Raw genomic sequence first — 22668 nt, forward strand, 5'->3', positions numbered from 1 at the left:
GATGGGGCATTAAGGATTTGTGAGAAACTGTCTTGACCCGACATTTTCCATAGACCTTAATATACTGTGGATCCAGAATGCTTCACCCAGAAAGGAAAACTCTTTGATGAAAGGGACGTACGAAAACAGTGTCGTAGCGTTAGCGGAAGGGCCAGTCCTTTGATAACTCTGCAACCATTTATCAGTGACTAAATCTGATCTCTCCACAACCAGGACATGAACTCAAAAGCTGCCCTCATTCTTTGTCCCCCAGTAACTGGCTCTGAAGCTGGACATTTCATTTAGATAGCATGGCTTATCGGTTGCTTGTATGTTGGAGAATCCTCAGCAAGGCCAGTGATGGGCAGAGAAATTCATGGGATGGGGTGATCCTGTATGAATTTTTATGCTCCCCCTAAACCAGTAGCCATCTGCAACATAGCAGCATTCTCCAAATCCAGATGTTGTTGGACTTCAAAACCTCCCAACCCCAACGCCCAAAATTCAGAAACCTGCCTAGTCAATGGCTAGGGATGGTGGAAGTTGTAGTTCAAAAGATCTTCTCGATCGGACAATGGGTGCATCTGGTCCAGTGCCCAAAGGATTTAGACTGGAAACTCCAGACTTCAAATCTTAGCTCAGACAGCCTTGTTAAAGCCAGAGTCTACCTAAAAGCAGCAATGACAAACCTAGACAGCATCTTAAAAAGCAAAGACATCACCTTGCCAACAAAGGTCCGTATAGTTAAAGCTGTGGTTTTCCCAGTAGTAATGTATGGAAGTGAGAGCTGGACCATAAAGAAGGCTGGTCGCCAAAGAATTGATGTTCATGGACTGCAAGAAGATCAAACCTCTCCATTCTTAAGGAAATCAGCCCTGAGTGCTCGCTGGAAAGACAGATCGTGAAGCTGAGGCTCCAATACTTTGGCCACCTCATGAGAAGAGAAGACTCCCTGGAAAAGATCCTGATGTTGGGAAAGATGGAGGGCACAAGGAGAAGGGGACGGCAGAGGACGAGGTGGTTGGACAGTGTTCTTGAAGATACCAACATGAGTTTGACCAAACTGTGGGAGGCAGTGGAAGACAGGAGTGCCTGGCGTGCTCTGGTCCATGGAGTCACAAAGAGTCGGACACAACTAAATGACTAAACAACAACAACACCTAAAAGCACATTAGCCCAAACGTACCTAATTTACCTTTAATCAAAAAGAAGAGCAAGTGTGAGAAGCAGGACTTTTTTCCCTGTGGAATTCCCCTCTTGGCGGAATCCCCTCCCTAAGCATTCTGGCAAATGCCTCCCAAAGCAGTTCACATCCATTAAATGGGGGCAGGTCCTGCACTCAGGCTAACAAATTAAAAAGACAAGCCATACAAGGGAAGGAGAGCGAAGGGGAAAGGTGGAGGAAGGACACCCGTGTGACAAATTTACGCAACAACAGCGGTGCCATTGCCCTTTATTCCTGGCAAGCTTCCATGCAATCCTCCTCTGCATGAGACTTAAGAACCAAAGCTCTGCATAGCTTTCTATGCTCTCTGTTTGGAGCTGCAGAGAGATAAGGAAGTAGAACTCAGCAAGACCACTGGCCTCTGTCATCCAGCACTGTGGTCTCTGAGGGTGTCTCCAGATTGTCACTGTTTTGCAGGAGGGATCCAATTGCAATTGCACGGTGAAAATGGATTTCAGCATTCTGTTGCCCTAGCATAGCAAAATCCACTTTTTTAAAAAAAGAATCAGTCTTTTGGTGGTTTGGAAAGTGGCGGGGTGTATAACAACCTTGTGGACAAATCAAAACAAATACTCAACATAGACTGGGCATAGTCTAACCCAGTGGTTCCCAATCTTTTTTTTAGCCATGCCCCACCTAAGCCTCTCTAAAATCCTGATGCCCAACCACCCTCGTGACATATACTAATCTTACTATTCAAAAAGTGAACTCCTATTTATGTGGGGGAAGCCTAAAAGGCCATTAACTTGGTCTAAACAAGCTTGAATTGCCCCCTTGTGCAGCATGTGCCCCACGTTGGGAACCATGGGTCTAAGCAGTCTGTAAGCACTGTGCAAGCAAAGCAAGATGAATGCTGATTAAGCAGGTCATCTGGAGGGTCCTGAATGGCCGTGGCTCTCCAAGATCCCACTTTTCAAAAATTAAAAATAAAATCCAGCTGCTATCCAAGATAAAAACCAGATTTTTAAAAAAAAATTAGGGGTAAACCATTGAATGTTTCGCCTTTCTAGCAGGTGTAGGTGTAAAATAGCACCTCTTAGAGCCTGCTACCTCCTTCCACATTCCACCTTAAGAGGGTGAGTAGATGCAACAGACTCCACGGCTTAAACACTAGCCCAAGTTCCCCCTCTCTCTCTTTCACACACACACACACACACACACACATACACACACACACACAGAGAGAGAGAGAGAGAGAGAGAGAGAGAGAGAGAGAGAGAGAGAGAGAGAGAAAAGAGGAAACCAAAACTTCATAGTATCTTGCAATGTCAGTTTCCAACCACGGGCACAGGAGCTCTGAAAATATCCTCCCAAAAGATTTATGTGACCAAGTTGCTTTTGCAAGGAGAGGGAAGGGGAGGGGAGGGGAGGAGAAAGAGGGCTTGTTGGTACACTACAGCCCACACTAAATCTGTTCTACAACTTGATATCAAGCCCTGTAACCCAGGTTTCCTAAGAGTACCTTTCTCTGCGTAAGCAGGCTAGCTACATAATATGAAAATAGAAAAGAGCTGAGCCTGCTCAAAGGCATTCGCTTCTACAGCCAGCCAGCTTGTGCTCTTCTTTCTCCACTGGGTTGCCACTGACTGACCCAGGGACCACGACTTTTGCTTCAGAGAGAGAGAGTGAGGAAGAGAGACAGATCACATGTGGGAATAGTTTCTCCCAATTATGTGCTACACAGGTATCGATTTTCCTTCCTTCCTCGGTACATTTTTCTCTGTGCTGCAGTGATGATATAGCGTAAGATTTGGCCCCCAGGCAAAGGTCTTCCCTAACCTTCAGAGCCTTTCAATGGGGATCTCACCAACCACACCCAGGAATCAAAGTTGGAAGGTATCCTGATGAACATCTAGTCCAGGCATAGGCAAACTTGGCCCTCCAGATGTTTTGGGACTACCACTCCCATCATCCCTAGCTAACAGGACCAGTGGTCATAGGTGATGGGAATTGTAGTCTCAAAACATATGGAGGGCCGAGTTTGCCTATGCCTGATCTAGCCCAACCTCCTGCAATGTAGGAATATGCAGCTGTCCCATACGAACAGGGGATCAAACTTGCAACCTTGGTATGGTCACCACCAAGCTCTAACCAACTGAGCTATCCAGGCTTGTGAAAAGCAGATGTTGCACTCCTGGGCTACAGACCTGCTATCCCCACCATCTCATTATTCCTTTTGGATTTCTGCCATCCCTCCTTTGGTACTGCGAGTGATTGACGTGCAGACTGTTTGAGGACCGGGACATTTGCAGGGAAACCAAAATGCTTGTTTACAAAGCTATTGTACTACCAACCTTACTGTATGCTTGTGAACCGTGGACCACTTATGAATGCCATCTCCCACTCCTTGAAAGATTCCATCAATGGTGTGTCTCCAAAAAAATTTACACATCACCTGGGAAGACAGGCGAGGTAATACCAGTGTACTGGAAGAAGCAAAGATTGGCAGTGTCAAAGCGATGATTCTCCAACATCAACTTTGTTGGACTGGTCATGTTGTGCGGATGCCTGATTATCATCAACTACTCTATTCTGACTTTAAAATGGTGAGTGTAATGTTGGTGGTCAACAAAAGAGGTTCAAAGACTCTCTCAAGGCAAATCTAAAAAAATGTAGTATAAACACCGACAACTGGGAAACACTGGCCTGAGAGCGCTCCAATTGGAGAACAGCCTTTACCAAAGGTGTCATGAGTTTCAAAGACACTCGAACTCAGGATGAAAGGGAGAAACACGCTAAGAGGAAGGCACACTTGGCAAACCCTCACCGTGATCAGCTCCCGCCCGGAAACCTATGTCCCCACTGTGGAAGAACGTGTAGATCCAGAATTGGCCTCCACAGTCACTTACGGACTCACTCTTAAAACTGTGTTTATGGAAGACAATCTTACTCAGCTATGAGTGATCGCCAAAGAAGAAGAAGAAGACTAGAAGGGTCTGGTGCAATGGGTGCGAACAGGCTAATCTGCTGATATGGGTCAGCAGCTCTGCAGAACATAGGGATGGGGGGAGAGACAGAGAGAGACCGTGATACACGTGTGTCTCCTGTGGTGTGGAAAGCAAAGCAAAGCGCATCCCATGGGCAAGAGGTAGATAGATGCTGCTACTGTTTCATGGAAGCTTCTCTTAAGGGAATAAGATGCAAGAGTTTCTTCAGAACTCGAAGATCAAACTTGTGAAGTGGAAAGAAGCCTTCTGCAGGGCGTACGTTTAAGATGCAGTAAGCTCGGCTCGGAGCAAATTCTCCCTCCCGCACCCCTACAACTTCCCTCAAAACACACAGAGGTTTTTCTCAGAAAGTCCTAACTAGCCAAACTCCTCTGCATAGAATTATAGAGTTGGAAGGGACCCTGAGGATCATCTAGTCCAACCCCCTGCAATGCAGAAATAGACAGCTGTCCCATACGGGAATCGAACTTGCAACCTTACCATCATCAGACCATGCTCTAACCAACTGAGCTATCCAGGCTATCCTAGCTCTGGGCAAACTGCATTCCCAAGAGGGCTGGTCCCAAGTAGCTTGTGCTTGGGTCAAACAAACAAAACCACCAAATGGGTTGCCACCACTTTAATCCGTTGACCAGAAAGGGAAAAGAAGAGAAGGGAAAAGAAGAGAAGAGAAGAGAAGAGAAGAGAAGAGAAGAGAAGAGAAGAGAAGAGAAGAGAAGAGAAGAGAAGAGAAGAGAAGAGAGATGTCTTTAAATACGGGACACTTCTTTGATTTATTTTTTTTTAATAATAGAGGCACATAATTTGCAAACTCTGTAGAAATTTTGCTGTTGCTAATCACTGCAGTGGGACTTGCATGGTAAACTTCCTAGTGGGCCCCATCCCCAGCCAACCATCCTTGTTATTGTGCATTCATGATTATTTGTGCTCACGATGGTATCAGGGGCTATACAGTGGAACCTTGGTTCTCGAATGGCTTAGTCGATGAACAAATCAGCTCCTGAACACTGAAAACCCAAAAGTAAGTGTGCCAGTTTTCTAACATTTTTCAGAAGCCGAACATCCAACGCGGCTGTCGGCTATTGTTTCTGGGGCACCTGCCCCAGTCGGAAGCCGTGCCTTGGTTTTCAAACGTTTCGGAAGTCAAACGGACTTCCGGAATGGATTGTGTTCGAGAACCAAGGTACCACTGTACTTGATTTTGATTTCAATACTGTTTGCACCTGCAAAAGTTTTGGGGCAAGCATGCCGCTCCCCCCCCCCCCATTAGTGCACATCACTTGATTTCCTCTGAAACCCTGTATTATTTTTATAAATACGACAAATGTTCCAGCTTAGCCTTGCCCCACTTTTGTTGCGCTATACTTCCAGACAGCAGCAATGCACTGACATTGGGGAAGCATCAAAGAACCACTAATAAAGCAAGTAAATCGCTCAGTATACCATATTTTCCGCCCTATAGGACGCACTTTTCCCCCTCCAAAAATGAAGGGGAAATGTGTGTGCGTCCTATGGGGCGAATACAGGCTTTCGCTGAAGCCTGGAGAGTGAGAGGGGTCGGTGCGCACCGACCCCTCTCGCTCTCCAGGCTTCAGGAGAGCCCCAGCGCCAGCCCCACAAGGTCAGGGGACAGCGGGGAGGCGGAACGCCGCCATCCCGCTGTCTCCCGATGTGGTTTGGAGGCTGACGGCGGGAAGACGCGTGCTTCTCCCTGCCGCTGGCCCCGCAAGCTCCGGGGACAGCAGGGAGGCGCAGTGCGTCTTCCCGCTGTCCCCGGACCTGGTCTGAAGGCGGGCGGCGGGGAGAAGAGCGCTTCTCCCCGCTGCCGGCCCCACAAGCGCCTGGGGGGGGGGAATAATTTTTTTTCTTTATTTCCCCCCCAAAAAACTTGGTGCGTCCTATGGGCCGGTGCGTTCTATGGGGCGAAAAATACGGTAAATACACCACAAATGCACTATTACTGCATCAATGACCTGTTGCAGAATACACCCAATTAAAAGACCAGACCTGGTCTAGAGGGGCCCTTTGCCTGTAGCTTGGATATTCTCTTTAATTTGGAAGATTAATTATGCTACCCTGCATTGTATCAGATTTCAGGGTAGTGTGCTGATACTCTTAGATAAAAGTTTCCCGGTACATTTTGGGTGCTTCCTTGAATTTCTCCTTTGGTGTACCCTCTCCTTGCTCCTCTGTAAGGCTGCTCTCAGTCCCAAATAACCAACCTGCAAATGATTCAGCTTGGACGTTGTCTTGGAGACAAGAAAAACAATAGTTTGCTTAGGGGCACCTGCAAAGTGGCGGTAGCTCCCTTGGTGGAATTGGAAACATTCAGAAAAATGGGTGGCTGAGAGGTGGGAGGGAAAGGGAAAGGAGAAAATACTTTTGGAAGCGTATAGGGATCATTCATACAGTAAAACGGAACCATCTAAATGTATTGTGTCAGATGAGAACTTACGAGTTACACAGAACGCTTCCTCAGATTCAGTTTTTGGAGAAAGAGATCTGTGTATCTCAAACGCTTACATGCGACATTGTGAAGTTTGGTTGCTCCTGGGGTTGGGTGGGGGGCCATCTTACTACGCATTCCTTTACTTCAGGCTCTATTTGGTAAACTTTATTTAAGCATGGCACAAAATGAAGCGTGGATGAGCCAGAATATTCCAGAAATATTCAACGGATTATTCCCAGGCCCCACCATCACAAACCAACAAAAACTAGCCCACACCAGGAACCACTTTTGTGGGTGAAAGCTTCCCTCCTTTGGTTCTCCAGATGAGAAAGGAAAGCAATACTGGTTTTGACCTATAAAGCCTTAAATGGCTCAGGACTGCAATACCTCAAGGACCACCTCTTTCCATATAAACCTCTGAGATCATCTTCTGAGGCCCTCCTTCGTGTGCCGCCTCCTCGAGAGATCCGGAGGGTGGCAACATGAGAACGGGGCCTTCTCTGCAGTGGCCCCCCGTCTATGGAATGCTCTCCCCAGGGAAGTTCGCCTGGCGCCTTCATTACACACCTTTAGGCACCAGGCAAAAACGTTTCCTTTTAACCAGGCCTTTCGTTGATCTGTGAGACATCCCATACCCTTTTAAAATGTGGCTCTTTCTGGGGGAGGGGTGTTATTGGGTGGTTGTTTTTATTTTTATTAGGTATTTTGTAGTTTTATATCTTGATTTTATTCTGTGAACTGCCCTGAGACCCCTGGGTATAGGGTGGTATATAAATTCAATCAATCAATAATACTGCTTCAGGGCTGGCCCAAGACATTTTACCACCTGAGGCAAAGGACAAGATGGTGCCTTCCTCATCCCCCCCCCCCTTCACCACCAAACATTCCATGAACTGGACTGGCCGTTATTTCAGTACTAGTGCTGTCATAGTATCCACCACCACCTCTTGCACCTGAGGGTCAAAGGCCGGAAGACGGGGGGGGGGAGTGCAGGACACAGCTCTGTCCTCTGAAGAAGGGAACAGCCAAGGAACTGCTCCCTAGCATCTGCTGTCTGAGGAGGTCACTGCACTCTGCCTAATGGCAGCAGTGGCTACTGCCCATTGGGACTAGAAGGCAGGGAAGCCCGAGCCAATGACTGATAGAGCAACTCCTCCTACTTTTGTCACCATCCTCCTCCCCTCTGGGTTCTACAAGGGCTGGGGTTAAAGAGGAGGAGAGCAGGCTGAAGCTGGTGGAGCAGTACTCCTTTTGTCCTAATGGGCTGGTCTCCACTGCCCAATGGTAGGGCTGGCCTCTGTGCTTCTCCCATAGGAAAAGTCAGGTGGAGGTACAGCGAGAAAATAGTAGAAAAGGAATTGGTGCATGTGTGGATGCACACAAGAATGCAGAATAGGGAAAGCTTCCCCCCCCCCATCCATTCCCCTCCTCTCATCCTTTCCTATTAACTCAATTAGAACCAGAGCAAAGCAAGGAAGCAGACCTGAGGGTTCCTTGCTAAAAAGTGGGATAATTTAAACCAAAAACCACCACCTACTAATTGTGGGATAACCAGCCTCATATACTCAACATGCTTAAGTCTAATTTATGCACTAAGGGGTTAATGCCATAGAGTAAGCTGTCCTGCCAGGCTTAGCTAGGTCTCTCCCCCTCACCTTGGGAGGAAGGCAATCAAGCCTCTTGCTGTACCTCAGTCTACCTGATGAGCTCAGCATGTGAGGTCTGAACTGGTTGCTTCAGCTTAGCCACATGGCTCTAACAAGTCTTCCTTGAGTTCCTATACCAATAATTTAGGAACTTTCACCACTGTAACTAAGGCAGGTTTTACTGCATGTGCAACATTTTCCTGGATGCAGTATGGAAAAACACATGAAACTGATCTTTGGAGAGTTTGTAAGTAAACAATTTTAAATTTACCTAAACGTGTGGTCTTTTTCTATGAAAGGGGAAGGAGGAAGCTTTGTAACTCACAAGAGCATATTTTAAAGGTCTAATAGTGAGTGGCGGTGTGGGTTAAACCTTAGAGCCTAGGGCTTGCCAATCAGAAGGTTGGTGGTTCAAATCCCCGTGACGGGGTGAGCTCCCGTTGCTCGGTCCCTGCTCCTGCCAACCTAGCAGTTCAAAAGCACTTCAAAGTGCAAGTAGATAAATAGGTACCGCTCCGACGGGAAGGTAAATGGCGTTTCCGTGCACTGCTCTGGTTTGCCAGAAGTGACTTAGTCATGCTGGCCACATGACCCGGAAGCTGTACGCCAGCTCCCTCGGCCAATAAAGCGAGATGAGCGCTGCAACCCCAGAGTCGGCCACGACTGGACCTAATGGTCAGGGGTCCCTTTACCTTTACCTTTACATAATAGCCTATATCTCCATACTTTGCTGCATATTTTGTGATTTAAAATCTCTGCAGGGGTTCTCTCGCCAAAGTATACTTGTCCCAACCTTGGATCTTGGCATCCAGGAATTCTCCTTTTATACCTCCCCCCCTTCTTTGGAGTGGTGTGGGGAGGAGAGAGGGGAAAGTCCAACTAGAATTTATTTCACACTTGCAATTATTGAGACGGATACCACCCAGAGTTGGAAGGTATCTTTGCAGATCTAGCCTGACTCCCTTGCTCACTGCAGAATCTGCAATGCAGGTGCCAGCTTCAGAACCCCTGAAAGTTGACTGCTCAACTTCTGCTTAAATGCTCTCATCAAAGGAGAGCCCATCATCTCCTGAGGCAGTCTGTTCCAGTGTTGAACAGCTCCTGCCTGTCGGAGATTTATTCTAATCTTTATCCTAAATCTGCTCCCCTGTAATTTCCACCCCTTGGTCCTGTCCTCTAGAACAGTGTTTCCCAACCTTGTGCCTCCAGCTGTTTTTGGCCTACAATTCCCATCATCCCTTGCCACTGGTCTTGCTAGTCAGGGATGATGGGAGTTGTAGGCCAAAAACATCTGGAGGCACAAGGTTGGGAAACACTGCTCTAGAAGAGTGTTTAACTTTGGGACCCCAGATGTTGTGAAACTCCCATCCCCATCAACCCCAGCCAGCTTTAGCTATTGGCCATGGATGATGGGTGTTGTAGCCCAACAACATCTGGAGACTAAAGGCTGAAGAACACTGCAAAAAACCTGCTCCATCCTCTGTGTGGCAACCCTTCCAATATTTCAAGTCTGCTCACTTTGTTTTCTCCAAGCTAAACATAGCCAGCCACAGGGCGCAGGATGCATTTGGTACTAATTTAGGAGAGCACTTCACACCATTCCTATCCAGAAGGTACTTCCATGTAGCAACTGATGTGCAACTTGGGTGTAGAAAGGCGCATGGGATGATCACACATGCAAGCTTTTTCTGATGTGAGAAGCCACAGTCATTGGGAAGTCACGGCCAAGCACAAGTTCCTAGCTTGGGCTGGTGTGGTGAAAACTCGGTATGTCCTTATCTTTTCTATATGTGTCCATTTGAAAGCGGGGAACCCCTGGCCTTCCAGATGTTGTCAGACTACAGCTCACATCATCCCTGACCATGCTGTCTGCAGCTGATGGGAGTTGGACAACATCTGGCAGGCCACAGGTTAGCCACACACACACCATGGTCCACACTCAAGTTGTGCATTATTTTCTATACGGTAGTGGTGCATTATTTTATATATGGTAGTGGTTTCTTTGTAGCGTTTTTTGCAACTAATTGTATACACTTTGAATAGAGATCATGAGCTGCCAAGTCAAATCACCTGTCATCACAAGCCAATTCAAACTTGCTCAACCGGGTGGGGTGGGGTGGGGGAGCCAATCTGGTGATGAAAAAGTCTCTCTAAAAAGGTTGTGTGACTCAGTCCTTCATCCCAGAACCCTTGATTCTTCCCCCTAGTACAACGAGCCATCTCAACAATGCCTGAATTATTTAAGGAAGGGGAGTAGGGGGAACCTTACTTAAATCTACATGGTCCATCCCTTGACTCGCCCCCATTTTAGCAAAAGTGTGGCTTTCCAAGCTCTCCAAAGGAAGACACTAATAAACGTCGCAACAAAAGGTAAAGAGGACACTTCCCTCATCAAAAAGGACACCCTGCTCCTTAGCAAACACACACACATCCAGCTATTTCAGTTCACCTCTATTATTTAGATTTTTATGTTGGCAATAATTGTTTTTGCAGTATTATTTTGAGAGACTGTGTGGTATAAAATGGTAAAAAAGGTAAAGGACCCCTGGACGGTTAAGTCCAGTCAAAGGGGTTGCAGCGCTCATCTCGCTTTCAGGCTGAGGGAGCTGGTGTTTGTCCGCAGACAGCTTTCTGGGTCATGTGGCCAGCATGACTTAAACTGCTTCTGGTGCAACGGGACACTGTGACAGAAACCAGAGTGCATGAAAACACCATTTACCTTCCTGCCGCAGGGGTACCTATTTATCTACTTGCACTGGCGTGCTTTCGAACTGCTAGGTGGGGAGGAGCTGGGACAGAGCAATGGGAGCTCACTCCGTCATGGGGATTCGAACCACCAACCTTCCAATCAGCAAGCCCAAGTGGCTCAGTGGTTTAGACCCAAGTCCCGGGATAGTGGCTGCAGTCGTGGGCTTGGAGTGAGGAAATTCAGGTTCAAACCATTGCTCAGAGGAGAAGCTCACTGGGAGATCTTGGGCCAGTCAGTCATCACCTCTCAAGCCCAACCTACCCCACAAGGTTGTTGTGAGAGATAAAAGGAGGGGGACACTGAGTATGCCATCCTGAGCTCATTGGAAGAAAATCAAAATGAAAAATCAGATCTCTAGCTACACCCTTCTGACGCCACAGAACAGACCACTCTTATCTCCATAAAAGAATGGCAGGGGCATAAATTGAACTGTCAACCTTTCCAAAGCCCAGTCCTGTTAAAAAAAGGACTCTTTGCCCAGCTCTCCATTTCACACAGAATATGGATGACAAATGAAGGTTTGCTGCCAAGTGTAGACCCAGCAGGGAACCGCAGCTTGCAGATGACCTGTGTCTGTAGAAACCTGGTTGTTGTATTTCAGGTGCACATTTCAGGTGCACACGATGCAAGATAGCCAAGGTCCATTTCACATGCCACACAACCCACAAGTGTATACAACCTGAAAGTGCAGTTCATAATGGCGCTCTAAGGAGTGCATCTCATGACACACAGCTTTGCAAACACGTCTATCACATTCACACATTGCATTCTCAGGTTTATACATGAAGGAAGGAAAGAAAGAAAGAAAGAAAGAAAGAAAGAAAGAAAGAAAGAAAGAAAGAAAGAAAGAAAGGGCATATTCATCCCTTAGGAATCCTAGGCCTAAATTCTGAAAGAAGAAGATCCTGAACACAGTAAAAGAAAAAAAGAAAAAGCTATTTTTGATACCTGATCACTTGGGTCACCAAATGGAGACTCCAGGGATTGCTGTAAGTGACATAAAAGCCACGATTTCCACTAAAGGCTGCTCTCCTTAGCCACAGTGGTGCAGTGAATGGGGGGGAGGGGAGAATTTCCACTTGATGAAATTCTACCTTTAGCACAAATCTTAAAAGGCATAGCAACCCTCTCATGGAGTGTGTTCACAAACACTATACCTTGAAAGTACATTCTTTCCCTCAAAGAATTCTGGGCACTGTAATAATACCCCCCAGCAACCCTTAACAAAACTACAGTTCCCAGAATTCTTTGAGGGAAAGAATGTGCTTTAAAAGGTATACTGTTTCTGCAGCCACGGTCTATAAGTGACAACCCCCAGTGGCAAGCCATAAAAAAACCAAAACGCCAACAACCTTTGTATAGGTTTTTGGAGAGTCCATTGAGATTTGGGGGGAGAGGAATCTGACTGAATTTGCAGCCCACTCAAGAATAGCACCCAGCCCATACTTGGCTTGCACCACATGAGATAAATGCACAAGTGTGTTGCGTGTACATCACACCCTGGGGAGCTACAGTTAGTTGCAGATTCCCAGCATGTGTCCCCTTGCACGATGCACACGCACGCCGTTTTAATTTGCTCCGCTCTTCCCCACCCAGAAGGACCGCTTTGAATGCAGGAATCGCGTTGCCTCCGAAACAGGCCTCTAAGCTCGAATGAGTGCAAACCCACTGACACCACCGCTTCCTTGAGCAGCCCATCTAGGCTGGCTCGGATGAAAGGTTTCAGGAATGGAATTGTGAGTGGTAAGAGTGAGGGGGACCTGAACCTATTTTGGAGAGAGGTTTTTCCCAGCGAGTGGAGGTCTTCTGCAGAGGAAACAACTAGACGTGAGCTTGCCTACGGAGGCCAAGACAACAAGGTTGGGATTTGGGGGTGGGGGAGGGAAGAGGACTTTAAAAAAAGAGAGGGTGGGAAGTCAACTCACGCGTGCCATCAAAGCGGGTTGCTATGGTATCCAGGAAGGTGTTTTGGGGAGCCAGAAGGCCCCTCATCACCGGCATTTTAGGACTTGCTCGAGGACCTCTCCATCGTCCAATGGTTGGGAGAAAAAGAGATCCAGAAGTCGTGGGGGGGGGGAGGGGGAAGAAACACCCTTAGTCTCCCCAAGTCAGAGGACCTCTCCACCCACCCGACTCCCACTTCTTGTGGGGCGCAGCGGGGCTGGCTGCCAAGTCTACAGCTGCCCCAGCCTTCGGATCTCGCCCGTGCCCAGACGACAAGGCAAGCGCATCCGGCAAAGAAACGGCAAAAAGGAGAGGGGGCGCCCTCCCTTCCTAAATGAGCAGCCACTCCAAAGACAGGCGGACCCTAGTCCCCTTCGGTCGTGGCCTGGCGCGAAGTCCGGCTCAGCCCTCCAAGTGGCTGGACTGGACGGAGGAGCGAGAAAAAGAAGAAAGCCCGGGTCGTGGTCTGGAGATCCCGGCTGGAAGTCCCCCGACGGCTGCCACCTGCTTAGGATGCGTCCCCATCCGCGGAGCCGTAGGGGCTTCGGGCTTCTTCCCCACCGGCTGCCCTCTCCTCGCGCCCCCATCTGGGACCCGGCAGTCCCCGCTGCAGCAGCGCCAACATCTTCGTCCCCGGCTCGCTCCGGTCTGTGCGCCTTCGCAACTCCGACGGCAAGTCCCAGAAACTGCCAGGCTTCGCGATCGCCAGCAAAGCTTTGGCCGCCCGGGGCATAATTTCCAGGCGCTGCCTTTTTCAGCGCAGAGCCGCCTTCGCCGCCGTCCTCCTCCTCCTCCTCCTGCCGTCGCCACTTCTTCTCCTGCAGATCCTCAAACCGTCCCCGAGCCGAAAGTTGCTCCGCTTTGTCATTCGCGTGACTTGGCAGCTCCTCGGCCGGCGGTTATTCGAATCCTCGGAAAGAAGCGGCTGTTAAGCGAAGCCCACTCCCTCCCCTTTCCGAACCATCTTTCGTCAATTTCAGCCACCCGGAGCATCGCGCAGCATCCTCAACTTGAAAGTTACCATAGCTACTTAAGACACACCCGGTGGCTCTCCCTTAAAGGGACAGCCAACCTGTAGAGTTGCAAGTTTGGAGTTTTGTTTTGGTTTTTTTCTTTTCTTTTTGCTTTGGCAGATTAAGAAGTTACACGTGTCTCAGAGAACACACGTACGTGCACACACGCACAAAACTTGGGTCTGTTATTTTGAAGAAAGAAAGAGAACTGAAATGGACTGAGGATGAAAGCACCCTCAGGTGTGCCAACTTGAATAAAATATGGGGGGGGGGTTAAGCCTTGTCCTGCATAATTGATCACATGATGAGATCCACGTGCACCATTTGAATGGCAAGGCCCGTCAACTTTGGGGGAACCCCTCGGCCCCCAGCAATTAGCTCCAATGTGCACTCTTTAAAAGCATTGGGTCTTCACATGGGAGGCTGCCATAAATGTGACTCTACCCGGCCATAGCATCTTCAAAGCGCCCACAGTGGGAGAGGCCGTGGAGTATTACAGAGATCTCCAGAGCTAGCAGGGAAGAGATTCTCCAGTTTATATGGCGTTTTCAAATATCAGAATGCCACTCCACAGCAGTGGGTTTTGACAGGCTCTGTATTGCAAGCCATAAAGCTGAAATTGGGCAAAATAATTTAACTTTAGGGATTGCACTTTATATGCCAGCTCTGTGCTTTTAGTAGCAGGTAGGTAAAGGACTCCTGGACGGTTAAGTCCAGTCAAAGGCGACTATGGGGTTGCGGCGCTCATCTCGCTTTCAGGTTGAGAGAGCCAGCGTTTGTCCACAGACAGCTTTCTAGGTCATGTGGCCAGCATGACTAAACCGCTTCTGGTACAATGGAAATAAATTGGCTGAGGTTTTGCACATCACAGGAGCAGCTCACCCACTAAGCCTAAGTGTGTCAAACTTTTAAAATTAAGTAACTAAAATTAACCCCTCTTTCCTTACACTTAAAGGGAATGGTCCAAGGGAAAGGGGACAATGTTCGTTCACGTTTGCTGTGTCAGGAAGGTCTGAGGCATCACATGGCGGGGCAGAGTCTCAAACAAATGTGTGCTCTCCCCAGCATGTTTGCGCACTCCTGTCTCAGTGGTGTCTGCCCTGGGTTGGTCATGTCCACGAAAGGTAAGATGGCAGGATCCTCAAGGACGTGCTCAATGGGGAGCTGGCACCAAGCCTGTTGGCAGACCAACTTTGTCTTATAAAGAGGTCTGCAAACAGGACATGAAGCCTAGCAACATCAACCCTGCCACGTGGAAATCCCTTCCAGAGACGACCGCAGCACCTGTAGACAGTTTGTGTATCCACAGCAGTGACCAGAGGAGAGATAAAGGTAAAGGACCCCTGGACGGTTAAGTCCAGTCAAAGGTGAATATGGGTTTGTGGTGCTCATCTCGCTTTCAGGCCAAGGGAGCCGGCGTTTGTCCACAGACACCTTTCCGGGTCACGTGGCCAGCATGACTAAACTGCTTCTGGGACAACGGGACACCGTGACGGAAACCAGGGCGCACAGAAACGCTGTTTACCTTTCCGCCGCAGTGGTACCTATTTATCTACTTGCACTGGCGTGCTTTTGAACTGCTAGGTTGGCAGGAGCTGGGACAGAGAAATGAGAGCTCATCCCGCCGCATGGATTCGAACCGCTGACCTTCTGATCGGCAAGCCCAAGAGGCTCAGTGCTTTAGACCACAGCACCACCCGCATCCCCAGAGGAGCCCAGAGGAGAAGTGACTGCTGGGAGGTGCACAGGAAGAAGAAACCATGGTACCCCTCCATCAGCACAACTGGACACCTTCATCTGCCCCAGCTGCAATGAAACATGTCTCTCCCTTTTCAGTATCTACATCCAGAGCAGGTTCTTTAACTCTACAGAGTTTTTGACCTGAAGGTGCACTCCAGAGACAGATGCCAAGTAAGAAAAAGGACAGGTTTCCAGTCCCTCCTGACTTCTTTTCCATTCATGGCTACTCATATTATTAAACCATTAAGAACAGAATCTACCTGCCTGAACATCCATGGCCTTTCCCCACAGACACCACAGCATAGAATCATGGAATCACAGAGCTGGAAGGGATACCCAAGGGTCATCCATTCCAACCCCCCGCAATGCAAAAATCTCAACTAAAGCATCCATGGCAGATGGCCATCCAACCTCTGCCTAATAACCTCCAAGGAAGGAGAGTCCACCACCTCCCAAGGGAGACAGTTGCACTGTCAAACAGCATGGGAGGATTAAATTGGGGGGCGCAGCTTCCTGCACTTCCGATTTTGCTGGAGTGCAGGAAATTCTTCCACACAGACATGACAACAGCAATGGCTGCGCAATAATACAAGTGTCTTATTTTCTGTACGTTCGGCTCTCAATGTTGGATTCTGCAAAACGCAAAGCATGCGTTACCCAAATGAAATCTGGCAAAGATTGCAAGCCGTGTTGTTATACTGAGCCGACTGGAGAAATCTCTGCACCTCCTCTAGAGCCACATCGAATCACCTCTGTCTGCACTGTGGGAAAGGGCTAAAGCAAGAAGCCAGTTTGCCCAGTCTTGATCTGTGCGAGAGGAGCTGTACAAAAGCAGATTTGGCTGGCTGACGGCTGATTTGGAGGGAGTGAATTTGTGCTGCTTTGAGACTAGGGCTGCCTGGCTGCATGCTTGTTTCTGCACCCAAGTAATGTCTGTTCAACCTGTACACTTTTTAAACAGATTATTCCAAAGGCACTGGAAGTCCCTACATCTCCCTCTTCCCCCCTCCCCAAAAAAATCACCCTATAAAGGTTGCCCTGAAGTTTCATCTGCTTGGGGGAGCCTGTTAACAAGAATCAATGCCTGTTATTTTCCTCTTCCAAAGGGAGCAGTTTAACTCAGCAGGAAAGCCCTTCACGCTCTTCTTGTGAAATAATACTTAGTAGAGCCCCTGGTTGTATCTAACACCTCCTCACTCCTGCACTCAATAGAAAGAAATTTCAATGGCAACACCTGTATTTAAATTAACTCAGCTTGAGTAAAGAGATTCAGCTGTGGTGTTTGCTTTGTTTTTTTGGTGGTGGTGGTTTTTTAAAACTAAGGTAGGGATACCAGCAACGACAATGGCTCTATTGTGCTGTTGTTGATACTGCACAGATGAGAGGGTCCTTAACCTCTATACCTGCTGCACACAAACGCACCCTCCAATAAGCAGTCACATGAACAGGTGTGTCCTTTGTGGACTCCCGTTTATTTCAATGGTCTTGCCGGATGGATTCAAGTGTCCTGCTTCTAATATGCCGCAGGTAAAACAGACTTCATATCGCAGTATGCTACTTTTCCCAAGTGCTCAAAACTTCACACACGTGATTTCAGTACTCCTTCCAACAACCCTGATGGGAGGCCAGTATCATCACCCCCAATAATACTACATAAAAAAGGATAAAGGACCCCTGGATGGTTAAGTCCAGTCAAAGGCAACTATGGGGTTGTGGTGCTCATCTCGCTTTCAGGCCGAGGGAGCCGGCGTTAGTCCACAGACAGCTTTCCGGGTCATGTGGCCAGCAGGACTAAACTGCTTCCGGCATAACGGGACACCGTGACGGAAACCAGAGTGTACGGAAACACTGTTTACCTTCCTGCTGCAGCAGTACCTATTTATCTACTTGCACTTGTGTGCTTTTGAACTGCTAGGTTGGCAGAAGCTGGGGCAGAGCACCGGGAGCTTACCCCGTCGCACGGATTCGAACTGCCAACTTTCTGATCGGCAAGCCCAAAAGCCTCAGTGCTTTAGACCACAGCGCCACCTGTTCCCAGAGCACCCTTTTATAAGCTACAAGTTCCCAGGATTCTTTGAGAGAAGCTGTGACAGTTTAAAGTGTGATGCTGTGATAAAGCATACAGTGGTACCTCAGGTTAAGTACTTAATTCGTTCCGGAGGTCCGTTCTTAACCTGAAACTGTTCTTAACCTGAAGCACCACTTTAGCTAATGGGGCCTCCTGCTGCTGCCGCGCCGCCGGAGCACGATTTCTGTTCTCATCCTGAAGCAAAGTTCTTAACCCGAGGTAATTTCTGGGTTAGCCGAGTCTGTAACCTGAAGCGTATGTAACCTGAAGCGTATGTAACCTGAGGTAACACTGTAGTACAGATGGGGCCTCAGTCGCATAGGGTGGGCGGGTTCATATGATGCCCCTGCTTCTTTTGCACCCATGGAGGCCTACTCCCGAGTAGTGCCAAAAAGATCGTTTGACTCGCTTTCAACGAGCAGATCTTCTGTTTTTGCAAGCCTTTGTTCAATCTACAATAAGGAAGTTTCAAAAGCCATGAGGGCTAGAAACCTCTTTTTTATAAGCTGCACTGAAACAAAGAATATTGAACAGATACAACGTGCAGCACATGTAAGTTGTAAGCGCTGGAACCCTCTGAAAGAGTTTATATAAGCAGCCTGGTTCAAAACATGCCCATCCCAGCATTGATTTCTTTCATAGCAGTTGACTCCAGCTGTCTCACTCCGATGCATCACCTGCTGCTATTCCTGCATGACAAAGACACAGATTTGGCCTTCAGTGTTGTTTCTCGGCAACAGGTCCCACAAGAGAAGCACAACCAGCTCCCTCCAGAATGGTTCAGGATTGGAGCCAAAATCTCTCTCTCTCTCTCTCTCTCTCTCTCTCTCTCTCTCTCTCTCTCTCTCTCTCTTTCTCTCTGAGAATCTACTTAGCAGCCCTCAGACCTAGTGAGGGATTTGAGAATAAGTGGATTCTTTCAGAGGGGTGAAATTGTTGAATTATAAAATTGTTGAATTTATATTTACTCATAATCCTTCTTTTTTTAAAAAAACAACATTATCTGCCTTTATGGTGGATCTTGGATTTTTTTTAAAGGAAAAAGGCAAGGTTAAAAAAAGAAAGGATTAAAGAAAGGGAAAAGGCGAGGTTAAAAAAGAAAGGATTAAATAGAGCAGGTCATACTTTTTCACCCAAAACGTTAAGATTTGTTTGCTGTTTTTAAAGGACCTCTCAGAGTTTCAAAAGCAGGATTTGCAATTTACTCAGTATAAATCTAAATCAAGTAAGTGTTGGAAATGTAAAGAGAAAGAAGGTTCTTCTTATCATATGTGATGGTCTTGTAGTAAGGTTAAAGCTTACTGGGAAATGATATATAATGAATTGAAAAGGATGTTCAAAATAACTTTTTTTAAAAACAACACCCAGAAGCTTTTCTTTTGGGAATTATAGGGACAGAACTACCCAAACTGTATGGAAAGTAAATCATGTAGGCTACTACAGCGGCAAGAACGTTACTTGCCCCAAAATGGAAAGAAGCAGAAGTCCCAGCAAAGGAAGAATGGATACAAAAACTTATGGAATATGCAGAAATGGCGAAACTTACTGGAAGAATAAGAAATCAAGATAAACTTTTTTATAAAAGAATGGAAGTGGTTTATTGAATATTTACAGATAAATTGTAAACAGATAAGAACATTGGCAGGATTATTGTAATAACCTGCAGTTTTATAAGAGTATTTATTTAGATGAATAAATGAGCTAATTAAGTTAATTTGGATATGCAGAAGATATTAAAAATAAAGTTAAAGAACCACAGAAAGAGGAGGAAGGTTTTGAAATGTTAAAATGATTGTAAAATCAGTGAAATGTATAAACTTGAAAAGTGCATATATATATATATATATATATATATATATATATATATATATGCAGGATTTGCAAAGGTTTGAAATGAAAAACACTAAAATTCTAAAAGTTTGCTTCATTTCACTTCAAGTTTACAAGGGGTGCTTCAGAAGAAGAGGAGTTTGGATTTGATATCCCGCTTTATCACTACCCGAAGGAGTCTCCAAGCGGCTAACATTCTCCTTTTCCTTCCTCCCCCACAACAAACACTCTGTGAGGTGAGTGGGGCTGAGAGACTTCAGAGAAGTGTGACTGGCCCAAGGTCACCCAGCAGCTGCATGTGGAGGAGCGGAGACGCGAACCCGGTTCCCCAGATTATGAGACTACCGCTCTTAACCACTACACCACACTGGTTATCTCCAGAGGAACTGCTTGATGCAGAATTGTTTGGGGGAAATGATGTAACTCAGTGGCAGAGCATCGCTCACATAAGGTCCCCTGTTTGGTCCCCAACATCTCCAGGTAAGGCTGTTTTGCACTATAATTCCCATCATCTCTGACCACTTGTCCTGCTAGCTAGGGATGATGGGAGTTGTAGTCCAAAAACAGCTGGAGGCCCAAGTTTGGGAAACCATGGTGTAGACTACACTGCGGTAGACGAGCCAATGGTCTGAATCAGTCAGTATAAGGCTGCTTCCTATGTTTATCTTATTCTCGGCCACAGGTGGCTAACCTGTGGGCCCTGCTCTCCCTTCCTTATGATTCTTGATCTTTAAACCCAGCAGCCCTTCAAATACAGTGGTACCTCGGGTTACATACGCTTCAGGTTACATTCGCTTCAGGGTACACACTCCGCTAACCCAGAAATTATTCTTCAGGTTAAGAACAGAAATCGTGCTCCGGTGGCGCGGCGGCAGCAGGAAGCCATTAGCTAAAGTGGTGCTTCAGGTTAAGAACAGTTTCAGGTTAAGAACGGACCTCCGGAACGAATTAAGTACTTAACCCGAGGTACCACTGTATAGGGCCACCACCCACATGTCCTTTGTAAAGACAGACACTTGGTCTGCCGCCCCAATCTGCTGAGGTCTTTGAGAAGCCCCTCTGTGCCCCATGCCACTAAAGGTAAAAGGAAAAGGTAAAGGACCCCTGGACGATGAAGTCCAGTCAAAGGCAACTATGGGGTTGTGGTGTTCATCTCACTTTCAGGTCAAGGGAGTTGGCATTTGTCCACAGACAGCTTTCCGGGTCATGTAGCCAGCAGGACTAAACCGCTTCTGGACACCATGACAGAAACCAGAGTGAAACCAGAGCACACGGAAACGCCATTTACCTTCCTGCCACTTATCACAAGTGCAGCTGGCGGGTTTGCTGGACAAGGCTTTCTTGCTTGCAGTGCCCAACCTGTGGGGCTGATTCCCCACCCCCGCCCTGTGATGGTTCAATGCCTGGTTAAGACTGCTTTATTTCAGTGTGCTTTCGGTTCATTTGCCATGTGGTTCCCAGACGATTTTATTACACTGGCTTTGATTTCATTGCTGCTGTTTTAAATTACTTGGCTTGTTTTGTAAATTGTCCTTTTTATTAATGTGCTTTAAATGACTGTTTGCTGCCTTTGGGGCAGACTGTCAAACAGAATAGCCCTGTTTTAAGAAAAACCAATAGAGATACTTGCCAGGTTAGAAACAGTGCACAAATTTTGGCTTCCGTGTCCTTTCTAATGGCCACCCTTTCCCCCATTTTAATCCTGAAAGTGTGTTTGGGAAGCCGTGAAATGCAAGAGGTTCTATTCTGCTGACTGGGTTTACTTTGCTATAACTGACCCTGCCTGGGTTTACGCTGGAGTATCACTTGATGGGATCATTGTGCATAAGCCTCTACTGCAGCAAATTGCTATTGGCCAGTTGTAACAGAACAGACTGTACACTTTAATTGTTGTTCTAGATGAAAGAGGTATTTGTTTGTAGTGTGTGATATTAGGGGCAATAATCATGTACAGTGGTACCTTGGGTTACATACGCTTCAGGTTACCGGTACATACGCTTCAGGTTACAGACTCCACTAACCCAGAAATACTACCTCAGGTTAAGAACGTTGCTTCAGGATGAGAACAGAAATCGTGCTCTGGCGGCACAGCGGCAGCAGGAGGCCCCATTAGCTAAAGTGGTGCTTCAGGTTAAGAAAGGACCTCCGGAACGAATTAAGTATTTAACCTGAGGTACCACTGTATATCTACACTTTATGCATTAAAAGTGGAAGTGTCAGACTCCTTCATCTAAGTAACCTAATTTTTGCAGCCTAAGACACAAAATGAGCAGAGGGGTTTATTTACTTTACTTTACTTTATTTATTGTGCTATTGATGAGGATGTTTTTAAAACCTCGTAACTAAGGCCCCGATCTGATCACTGGACATCCTAGTTAGCTTATTGTCTGGCTTGTGAAATGTAACCAGCCTTTGTTTGTAGCTAAAGGGGCTAGAAGCCTGTCTTTCTTTCCTTTCTTTTTTAAGCGGAAGTTGAGATTCTCCAACCACTGCCAAATTCTCTGCTTCTGCAGAAACGTGGAGTACACACAGCTCTTGCGATCGTCCTCCACACAAGTACAGTTAGTAATAAAAGTCGCCTCAGAACAAGGTCTGGGTCCATTGCTCACACAACAGCCTGTTTCAGATAGAGAGGTCTTGGGTTTATTAGAATTGTCCCCGTCCCACTGGCAATTAAATAATCTAAGGCGTCTTTAGCAGCAACAGAAGTGAAGGCAAGTTTGATCTACACATCAGCAAAAGAAGACAGAGTGACAAGGTCGGGGGTGTTATCTCGCCGTGTACCTGCTTCTCCAGTACAATCTCCTACTCTTGTGTAGGCGAGCACCCGACCTATTAGGCAGAATCTTTGTCTCCAGAACAGCTTGTGTGGGATGGGCGGTGAAAATACTTTCTGGGTACAATGGGAAGGTAAAAAAGAATGCAGGAGGGAAAGAAGATGGAATCAGGAGGAGAGAGAAGCGGCCAAGCAGTCTAAAAGTGCTCATTTCTGTATTCCTCCTTCAGGTTCCATGGAGAACCCTAACTTTCATTTTTAAAAAAATGTATGCGTTTCTAGCCCTCATGGCAGAAAATGA

At 47.1% G+C, this 22668-nt stretch overlaps 1 protein-coding gene across 1 annotated transcript in view; it reads right to left on the reverse strand.

Annotated features, from left to right (window-relative positions):
- KCNH3 (potassium voltage-gated channel subfamily H member 3) overlaps positions 1-13795 on the reverse strand; it is a 65644-nt gene extending 51849 nt beyond the window's left edge. Inside the window, exon 1 of the mRNA XM_028711950.2 lies at positions 12922-13795. Within this exon, the coding sequence (XP_028567783.2) occupies positions 12922-12997 (76 nt within the window). The 5' untranslated portion in view covers positions 12998-13795. The remainder of the gene's footprint in view (positions 1-12921) is intronic.
- Between the last annotated feature and the right edge of the window lie 8873 nt (positions 13796-22668).

This window comes from Podarcis muralis, chromosome 2 (assembly GCF_964188315.1).
Source record: "Podarcis muralis chromosome 2, rPodMur119.hap1.1, whole genome shotgun sequence".
NCBI lineage: Eukaryota > Metazoa > Chordata > Lepidosauria > Squamata > Lacertidae > Podarcis > Podarcis muralis.